General features: G+C 43.5%; 1 protein-coding gene across 1 annotated transcript; it reads left to right on the forward strand.

Annotated features, from left to right (window-relative positions):
• Nucleotides 1-401: 401 nt before the first annotated feature.
• LOC136463272 (uncharacterized) lies at nucleotides 402-3,036 on the forward strand. Its single transcript, XM_066462284.1, has 2 exons — nucleotides 402-1,730; nucleotides 2,765-3,036. Exon 1 carries the CDS (start codon nucleotides 477-479, stop codon nucleotides 1,722-1,724), a length of 1,248 nt encoding a protein of 415 aa, XP_066318381.1. The 5' UTR covers nucleotides 402-476; the 3' UTR covers nucleotides 1,725-1,730; nucleotides 2,765-3,036.
• Nucleotides 3,037-10,788: the final 7,752 nt, after the last annotated feature.

Genomic DNA, 10,788 nt, shown 5'->3' on the forward strand with positions numbered 1-10,788 from the left:
ATGGCAATCTACCATGATGATAAGGCACGCTCTATGCACTAATTTGTAATGGAATGGGAAAAAGATAAAGTAAGTTAAGTTTAAGTTATAAGGTGAGATCAAGGGACAGAATGTTACATTGATCACCACCAGTTGACCCAACGAGATACGAGGTTCACCGTAGCCGCCAATGTCCCACCATGTTCTAGCCCTAGTCCGATCTAGAAGGGCGCGCTGTAAGCGACGGGAACCGCCATCGCCTTCGTCGTCGTCACTAGACCGTTCCTCCACGTCACTGTTACCTCGTCGATGAGATACATCACCAAGGCTTCTATTTAAGTAAAGTATTATCCACTGATGTACGTAAAAGTACTTTCACATCCATAGAAAGACTATTATTGTCCCTTTCAATTCCCCTCCCCTGACCGTGAGGCCCTGGAGCCCTGGTAGCCTGTCCACCCGAAATTCCCAAACCTGTCGCCCGTCGCCGCACGGAAATGGAAATCGAGAGGCCGCCGCAGCCGCCGCCTGTCGCCGCTGCTGTGGCTGCGGCGGCAGCCATTTCCACGGTGCTCGGCGACGACGACCTCCTGCGCGAGATCCTCGTACGCCTCGGCTTCCCCACCAGCCTCCTCCGTGCCGCTCTCGTCTGCCGGCGCTGGCTCCGCCACGCCTCCGACTCTGCCTTCCTCCGCCGATTCCGTGACCTCCACCCGCCCCGTCTCCTCGGCGCCTACCTCTCCACCTCGGCCGGCCCCGCCCCGCGCCTGCGGTTCCTCCCGATCCGTCCGGTCCCAGAGCTCGCCGCCGCCGCCCGCCGCGCCGGCTCCTTCTTCGACGCCTTCAAGGGATCCTCGGCCGCCGTCTACGACAGCCGCGGTGGCCGCCTCCTCGTCACCACCTTCGACGACCGCCACGACTCCACGCACCAGGTCTGCCGCCCGCTGTCCCCGGGCGGGGACACCACCGTTGTTCCGCCACCCCCGCCGCCGCCGCCGATCCAGCTCAACAACGACGAAGAGTGCCTCATCTACCACTACGGTGAATTCCTTCGCGACGATGGCGACGGCCGCTCCTACTTCTGCGTGGTGATGGGGTTTAGCGAGCTGCAGACCACCGTGTACTTGTACGAGTTGCACGACATCAACTGGGTTGTCAAAGCCTCGGCAGCCGCGCAGCTCGCTTTATTGCCACCGAAATCAAGGGTTATGCTCTTCGATAGCGCCAACTTCTACATGTTGTCCACAACCAACAGGATCCTTGTGTGTGACTTTCCATCCTCAAGTATCTCAATCATGGAGCTCCCCAATGGGGTGGAGAACAAGCCCGGTGGTTGCATCATGCTTTCCAGGGGAGGTAGTTCTGGGATCTTTCTGATCTATGTTAAAGAGTCTCAGCTTCACATCTTCCACCACAGGATGGGCGCCAATGATCCAGGCAACTGGTCCCTAGTGGATTCTGTCTCTTTGCGTCAGGTGTGCGCTAATCTAGATATGGCAAGGTGGCCATCTGTGGATGGACCTAGTGTTGGTGTTAAATTATGCGCTGTTGGGGACAACGCTGAATTTGTGCTCTTGGAGATATTTGGTACTATTGTATTCTTGGATATTACAAGCAGGCAAGCAGAGAAGGTGTATGAGCTGACACCAGAGGATAAAGAGTTGGTCAGTGTCCGTCCCCTTATGTTGATATGGCCTCCTGTTTTCCCTGAGTTGAAGGAAGCATATTATGACCAAAAGGAGTGATGCGAGGTTTGCTTCTTTGTTCCTTATGCACTATTGGTGTCTCATATCCAGTTTATGATGTTTTGTATTGTGTTGTGTTAGATCTTTCTGTTGTTTATGATATCTCTTGATCTGCATAGTTTGCTTGGCTTCTATATTATCTAGTTTACAATGTGAATACAAAAATATCTGTGGACTGTGGCAGAGGTTTGAATCAATGCCTCACAATAGGTCAGATGCAGAAAAATAAATGGCATGGCTGCATTGTTAGTCATTAAAAAAAACATGGTATTGTATAACCATGCAATGGTGTAGTGTAGGTGGAGGCGAAGTTTGTAATGTGGCTTCATGGTTAGTCTAGTTGCTGACACAAATGTGTTGGTTGTTGGAGCATCTGATGGTGTTTTGTGTTCTTAGAGGAAGTTGTGCCTGGAGTGTTGAGACGTTACTTTCTTTAGTCGTTTTAATATGATATTTTACCCGAGTTAGTCTTATAGTTTTAGATGTTGTGTCACGTGGATGACCTTATTGATCTGGAGGAAATATGTCAGTACTCCGGAGGCTGGGCTGGAGCAGCAGTCGTGTATCCATGTCCAGTACTTGTGTGGCAGGCCCAGATTAGGTTCGTGGCTAGGCCGTGTGCGTGTGAGGCTTTGGCCTCGGCTATATGTGTGCCTGAGTCGCTTCGGGAGAGCAGACAAGTTTTGTAACCAATTACCTTCTTCTTCAGCAATTTAATCTTCTGTCGCCTAGCTATGTCTCTTGACTCTCTTCTGAATCCCTTACTGTTCTTCTCGATTCCCTCTAGGTGGTTAACAAAATGCATCAGCTGACTTGATTGGCATATACTCAGATGGAAATGGCAGTTTGTCCAACATTTTAGATCACTCACATCCAATTTTTGTACATTTTTAGACCAGAAATGATTAGCACTGTTTTTGGGTTTCAGTTGATGTAAAAGTCAAGATTATTAGAATATTAGATCACTTACTAAGATCAGCAATTGTTTCATTCAGCGCACTCCTTATGTACTATCCCTTTTTTTTTTGCCCCTGTGACAGGCTCAAAGTACAGCTTGAGAGGAACCAGATCTGTTTCAAATTCCAAAGCTCAACCTGCAGACCAAGAGATGAGAAGCATAACAAGATCACTGAAGGACCGGCTTCATGACGAGCACACCCTGTTCCGAGGTGTAGTAAAAATGAGAGAATAAAGGGTGGCTAGTTCATGTAAATAACAACTTTGAATAAAAAATAGGTGTTATATTACTTGTTTAGACCAGATCATTGATGTAAATGATGATTTATCTAATCCCGATGTCACTTTCTGATTATTGGTATGTCACGCTTTGCTTTATAATTCATAATAAATCGTCTTAGATCGTCAAGTGTGCAGTCAATATACTACAATGATAAAAAAATCGCTAAAGTGTCCTAGGCCGGCATTTCTGCTTTCTATGGACAATTAGAGTAATGGAATGGAATGCTAAATAAAGGAAATTTAGCATATTATAGAACAAAAAATTGATATTACCATGCACAATTCATTTTTCTCCATCTATAAGTTTGTCCTATTTTCATACATATGTAAGTAAAAAACATATCTACGCGAAAAAAAACTAGATACAATGTCTAGTGCTAGCGCCGGTGCTGTCTTTTTAAATATAGTTTTCATCCATTTTTGTAATGCTTAGATGCACGTCTTTTTTTAATATCCTTTCAATGCTTACCAGTCTGTTCGTTTCGGTCGAAACGATCGTGGATTATAAGACAGAAGTATTGCTAGCTGGTTTGGTGTGAGAGAAAAATACTGTTGCAGCTTATAATCCACGATCGTATAAGCCGAAACGAATAGGTTGTACATGCACGTCATTGTTAATAGTACAGTCAAATGCTTTTTTATCTTCTTTTCGAATTCTAATTGCGCTATGTAGCTAGAAGAATTAAAACTAGAACGTAAACTTGCAACTGATGAACGCAATGCTTTTTGCAAGAAAAAAATTATTAGTGCAAAAGGTAGCATGATGATCTATTATGAATTCTTCGGTAAGCAATCTTCTAACCGCTAGAAATCAAATTATCAAGCCCTTATTCACGCAGAAGTTCCAAATTCAAACACATGCTTATGGGAGTTAAAAGTTTACTTAAAAATAAAAATAAAAATTATGTACCTCCGAAGGAGAGTAGTGCTCACTAAAGATAACCTAGATAAGCATAATGGGCGGAAACATGACTTGCTGCTTTTGTATTAAAAAAAGAGATAAGTAGGCACTTGTTTTGCCTGATAAATTTGGTGAATAATTCGGGTGACTTGTCCACAACTACAAAATGTGTCACACATATTTGGGACATGGCAAAGAGGGAGTTCAAAACCCCTTGCCCTGTTCGCTTGAACTTATCAGTTATGGTACAGTATTTTTCTCTTCTAACAAATTAGTGAACAATACTTTTCAGCTTGGCTTTACAGCGAAGCGCTGTTGCTAGGAACAGCTGTTATAGTTATTGGTCACTTTAGTTACGTACGAATGATCATGTTTTTGAAAAAAAAATCTTCTTAACTCCTTTATAGGTTATATTTTCGATTGCTCACTAACTTTATATGGCTATCCTCTAGAAGTCACTAACATGCTCATAGGATTGAGTTGTGACATCTTCGATCATGGTGTTTGGTGCCCGAGCTAAGGATATATTCTCCTAGGTACATGAGTAACGTTTACTCTTTACTCTTTGGATTGATAGTCACTACTACGTGTGTGGTTCTTCTTTTGTTGGTTTTGTGTCTCTTGTGTAAGTCAAAAGTTAGAAGAATTATTTTCAATACTTTGTATCAAGTTGTTCATAGTTCTGTCATGTCAATAATCTAATGATCACAATTTAATAGGAGTACAAGCTACCATAATACCATTCAACACTCCTACAGTCAGTCATTGTGAGACCATTTGGCAGGGCTCCGCGAGTTGCTCCGGCTCCAGCTCCTGCCGAAGCCTTGCCAAACAGGTAAACGGAAGAACAGCTCCGCCGGCGAAGCCCAAAAGAGCCGGAGCCTTTTGTCTACTGCACCAACGAAGCCACGAAAACGAGCTTCTCTTGGCTCCTCCTTCGTTAGGGCGTGAAAGGACGCGGTTGTCCTCTATCGCTAGTTCGAGCGCATCACAGCGATGCCACCCTATTTCCCTGCATGCACATGTTGTGACTGTTGTAAGTAAAGAAAGAGGAGGATCTGCTACCAAAAATAGGAGAAAAGATAGGGTTTCCAATGCAAAAGCAACGATTAGCTTCTCCTAAAATTGATCAAATTGTCTTGTACTTGTAGAATACGTAATAAACCACAGAAGTATAAAACCAATTTTTCTAGGTTGGGTTCAACTAAATCTACACCGTAATAAAATAATAAGTGGGGTATTATAGATATTTACCATATTTCATCCATTCTACAAAAACAGGAGGAGTCATTTTGCCAAACGTTTTTCACAGCGGCTTCAGCTTCTTCAGAGGAGCCACTTCTTCAGACGAGGCAGAGGGAGCTATTTTTGGAGGAGCCAGAGCCCCGCTAATGCTCCCTGTAGGGCGCCCGTCCGTTCAGACGCTTCGCTCCACTCACTCTCGCCTGCATCACTTACTCCCTCACCGCATGGCCTCGCCCTGCCCTCGTCGCGCGCCATCGCCCTACCTGTGTCGCGTGCTTTGACCGCCACATGTCTCCATCTGTCCATGTCGCCCGCCCTTGCTAGCTCGGATTTGATGCCTCAACCTCGCCACGCGAACTCGTTCTGCCCGCCATAGACGCTCCATCTGTCTGCACCGTGTTGGGCACATCCATCCGTCTACCATGGCCATCTCCACCACGTCGGGTGCCTCCACCGTGTCATGTGCCGCCATCAGCTATCGCGGCCACCTCTGCTGCGTCAATTTTGCCGCGCCGCCCCCATCATGTTACGCTGAAAACGCATGTTGTAAACGTATATTCTAGGTGTTTCAGATGTATGTTACAAGTATTTCATATCAATGTTGCAAAGGTAGATTCAGATGTTCCTCATGTTGCAATGGCTATACATGTATGTTGCAAGAGTTTGCTCGAAATGTGTTCATCTATTTGAGACGTATGTTGCAATTTTTACATCTAGATGTTGCATATATGTTGCAATGGCTATGTTACATGTGCATGTTTCAAATGTTTCAATCTATTTCTGACGTATGTTGTATTTGTTTATCTAAGTGTTGCAAAGGTAGATCTGGATGTAGAATTGTCGAGCGAGGAAGAGAGGCCTAGCACAGGATCATGGTGGCGTTGGCAGGTAAGCTGGCAGCAACGCTCCATCGGAGGACGTGGAGGGTCATGTCAGCGCTGGCGTAGGTAGCCCTAGAGTGGATCCTCGTCGTGCTGCTCCTGAATCAACAACCTGCTCGTCTACGTCGATCCCAATGTTCGCGGTCTACTTTAGGTTTCATCAGGTACAGGTAGGGATGAAAATGGATTGGATACGGACGGATATCATCGATATTGCATTTGTTTTCATATTTCTGTCCGGATTCGAATTCGAATACGGATAGTGTTAACTATGTCGGATAGGATACGATTGGATATCAATATCATAAATATGCGATTTGAGTATTCGGATACGGATACGGTATCGGATGTTGGATATCCGGACTCGGATACGGATGTAACACCCCAGGTGTTTGGCTTCCACATTTGCACTTGTATTTCATGAACATGAGCATCATTCATCCATTCATGAGCTTATATCACATGAAACATGTTTTCGAAACATTGCAACATATTGTTATATTTCATGTGTGTTGTTTTTATGAAATGAATAGTGTGCAACACCCAAGTGCAACATATGCAACTCACTTTAGTGAAACATGGTTAGTTAGTACTATACAACAAGATCATGAAACATGTGAAACATGACTATGAAACAAATGTAACATTTCATTGGTTTTTCCTTATTTCAGTACATACAATGCTTGATTCTTGTGTGACCAATGTGTGGTGTGGCTAATAATTCTCTTAAGTAACTTAGTTACACTTAGAATGTCATTTGGAACATTTGTTCATGTTGATCATGTTGCCTAATTATGATTTCAAATAGTGGTTTGACTTGTTTTGACCCCTGAACTCTTTTGTTTGACTGTTTAAAAAGTACAACTTAGAGTGTTTGCATGTCTGAGCAACCTAAAGCAAAGTTGTAGCAAATTTTATAAAGAACAAACTTTATTTAGAAGCCAAGTCATGAAAATATGCACAATATGCTCAAAAAGGTCCCACAAGTCAGTGTTGAGGGTTGATTCAACACTTAGAAAAATTTCTAAGTCTAAAATGCAATGTCAGTTTGATCGAGCTGACTTTGGCTTGATATAACACGTGATCCATTGAGAATTAGCTGATAATTTCTAAAGCATTGTTGTAGCCCTATCATAGCTCTACAACTTTCATGTACATTGCTTCCACTAATTCTTCACGGTTTAGGAACTGTGTAGCGTTGAAAAGCGTATGTCAGTCGGCTCAATGGTAACTGAATCGAAGTTTCAGATTCGCTACAGTGTCGATAGGGTTCAGATAACAACGGTCGTGTGGAGGACACCCGTCGCCGACCGCCTAACCGCGTAGGCCACGCGCCGCGGCCGTCCTAGCGCTGCCGGCCATTGCTTGAATCCACGCCCGTCTGCTCGACCTGCTCGCCATTCCATTTCGCGTTTTCCTTCGCCTTCCCCGCTCACAGCAATAGCGCACCGCCACTCCGCCATTGCCGAGCGAGCTCCGCCGTCACCTAGCTCACTCACCGCCGCAAAAACGTGACCTCCAGCTCGACCACAGCTCCACCGTGTCTTCCTCTACCTCGTCGACCTTCTAGCCGAGCCATCCGAGCCATAGGTGAGGGCTATTGGTCGTTTTTCCGCCGCTGTCTCCATGGCCACACCTCGCCGGAGCGGAGCACACCACGGCCAACCACCACCGAGACCCCCTCGTCTTCCTTTCTCTGCTTAGTTAGCTCCGTGGTGACCCTGTGAAGCTCGTACCGTGCTCGGACGGGACATTGGGGGCTCGCCGTCGTTGGCACCTCACGCTGGAGCTCCGTCGTGCCACCTTCATCGGCGATGAGCTACCTCCGCTTAACTATAGGTCTTGTCGGTAGCACCAGTCGACGCGTCTCGTCACGTAGATCACGTAGGTGCCCTCGGTGTCGCTGGAATCCTCGCCGTCGATGAGCTAGGCCACTGCCGCACCATCACAAGCTGCCTCCCCTGTTCTGGTGTCGCTGACCAGCGGGCCCCGCTGACACGCAGGTCCCACGCGTTAGTGACTACATATTCAAAAGCCAGTTCAATTAATTCTAGTTTGTATTTTGTTTTGTGAATTTTATATCTCCAAATTGATGGATCCAAATGGTGTGATTTAAATTTTGGTAGAATCACAGTAAAGTCTAGTATTTAAGAAAAATATGATATGAGCACTTGAAGTGGAAATTTTGGATGAATAAAATAGAAACTTGAAATATGTTTTTAAATGCATGCAAACTTGTTTAAATTATATCTTGAGTTTCTGTGATCCAAAAATTATGAAATTTTGTGGGTAAACTATTCTTGCTTAGTAGAAGCTCTGGTAAAAATTTGAGAGTCATTGCATGTATGGTTTTTGAGTTATAGATTTTCCTTTTTATCATTGATTAATACTTGTGTGAATTTTTGTAAATTATCTAGGAATCATATGACCATGAAACTTTGTGGGGAGTATCCTAGTACTCTAAGGATGCTAGAAAAATATGAAATCTGTTGTTTGACACTTTTCACTAAGATTTCCTAATTATGTCATTTTAAGCCATTATGTCTTATCATTTTTGTGTAGGCTATTATACTTTCTCAAATAGTGTGAAATTTTTATGGTAGCCCACTTAGAGCATGTAGTACCTACTATAATTTTTATAGATTTAATGGTGTAGTTTTTATATATGTTTACCATTTCCCCTAATTAATTAAATAAATTAAGAAAGGTATTAAAAGAAATGATTTGGTAATGAACACCTTACTTTCTGGTGTTCTTGTGATATGTGTAATGAGTGAGAAAAGTTAGTTTTATATAATTATGTGTTTGCATCATAAGTTAATAATTATTTTGTTTGCATTATGTCCTTCTGTATAGTTCTGGGGACTTTATAAAGTTCCCCATGATAATTTGGTTTGATGTGAATGTGGTGAATACAAAAGTTGTAGATAACTGATGTATCTAGCTCCTGTCAAAATTTGGTGGCATTTGACCAAGTAGTTTAGGAGTTACAGTCGTTTAAAGTTGGATCACAGCTTTGCTGGTTCTCTGTCTTGTTAAGACAGATATCTGTTGATTAAAGAGTTCGACCTGGTAAATGTTGGAATCATGCTTTGAGGTCTGAAAATTAATTGTAGATAATTTCATAAGCTTTCCAAATTGTCTTGTTGCATATCATTTGGATTTCTAAATCTCCAGTTATGGCTAGTTTACTATACCGCTATATAGTCTCTATTTTGCTGAAATACAAATGTTTAAGTGTATGCTTGTTGTAATGTTCTCGTTGATTGTTTAGGGGCTAGCCTAACTTGAGAACATGCTTAGGTGCAGGTGCTAGGTCCTTAACTGAAGATGAGCAATTATACATTAGATTATATAAACTTGGTAAGTTAATGTGATTTGAATGGAGCTTAAGTGAAATATGCGGACTGCCGAGAGCATGTGCATTCTCCGAGCATCCCTAACTTCGTTCATGTGCATCCATGATATTTATTGTGCGCATACATGCAATAGGTATGCTGGAGGGAGTGACGCTGCTGGAATTCGAGGGAGCCAACCAGGAGGAGGAGCCCGAGGTGCAGGAAGTCGACAAAGCAGCCGCCGAGGAGGAGTTGCCCGAGTGCCCTGACCACCGTCCTTCCTTTTTTTTTAAAAGGCAAGCCCCGAAGCATATTAAGCCTCCTATATTTTTACAAATACATTGAATATCTTTTATTCGTTGATGATGCATTAAGTATAGAAATTGGTTGGAACCAATTGTTGTATTATATATCCATCCTTGTCTAGATACCGCACTGGAATCCTATTTAAGTTCGAAAACGGGTTAAATGCTTAGCCATGCTTAGTGCGGTAGAAGTCAGGTGATTTTCTATCACCTGCGAACTTTAGGATGAGGTGGATCACGGTTGGCTATATTTGGTATTGTGGAAAAGAACCATGTGAATAATGAATTAAGACCAGACGGAGTCTTGTGTAGGTTTGAACATAGTGACTCTGTCTGCGTCGTTTAAGGACCGATACGCTGTACGTCCCCATGTCATGTTGAACGCAGCCTAGCACTTAGCTGGCCGGATAAGTCGTTCCGACCGCGAAGCCGAGTAGCTCAACTCAGGGCGAAATCCGTAGGGGTGGAATGCATTTTGGAAAAAGTAAGGATGTGCGTAGAGCCATTGGCATAAGTCCAAGGAAAGTCAGGTGCTTAAAATCCTGCATTTCCTGGCAGAGTAGTTCTCTGAGAATGCAGGACGGCCCGGACCCGCGTCTTTTCTTTTATTTTTCTCCTGAGTTATACCAAAGGTGACTCGTTTGCGACCCTGACGGGGGAAGCAGGGTTTGTGTTAGGAATACCCCTCCAGCTGGATAGGAATCGATTCGAATTACCGTCTCTCCCGGATAGTGAGAACTTGACTGGGCAGCGGCAACATAGATTTAATTAATTTAACGATATGGTTAAATGGATGACGATAATAATGTTGCCATGATTTATACCTGATATGGTTATTAATGTTTGCATCTTAATAAAATGATTGCTTAGTACATGTGCTAATATAGATGACAGGCTAATGGCTAAAAGTCACTGCTAGCTCAGGTTATGAGTTGATCATTATTACTTATGTTTTTCCGCAAAAAGAAAGTGTCAGTCAGATCCACTAAATTAAGCTATACATAATCCTTGGTGTCATTTGTTTTGATTTTCGACGGGTAAGTCTAACTAAGTATATTCTCGTACTCATGGTTTATTCCCTCTCGTTGCAGATGATCTTCTATATCAGAGATTCTGTAAGTATTGTCTCCACCCGACGGGTGATAAAGACTAGAT

Source organism: Miscanthus floridulus, chromosome 7 (genome assembly GCF_019320115.1).
Source record: "Miscanthus floridulus cultivar M001 chromosome 7, ASM1932011v1, whole genome shotgun sequence".
Classification (NCBI taxonomy): Eukaryota; Viridiplantae; Streptophyta; class Magnoliopsida; order Poales; family Poaceae; genus Miscanthus; species Miscanthus floridulus.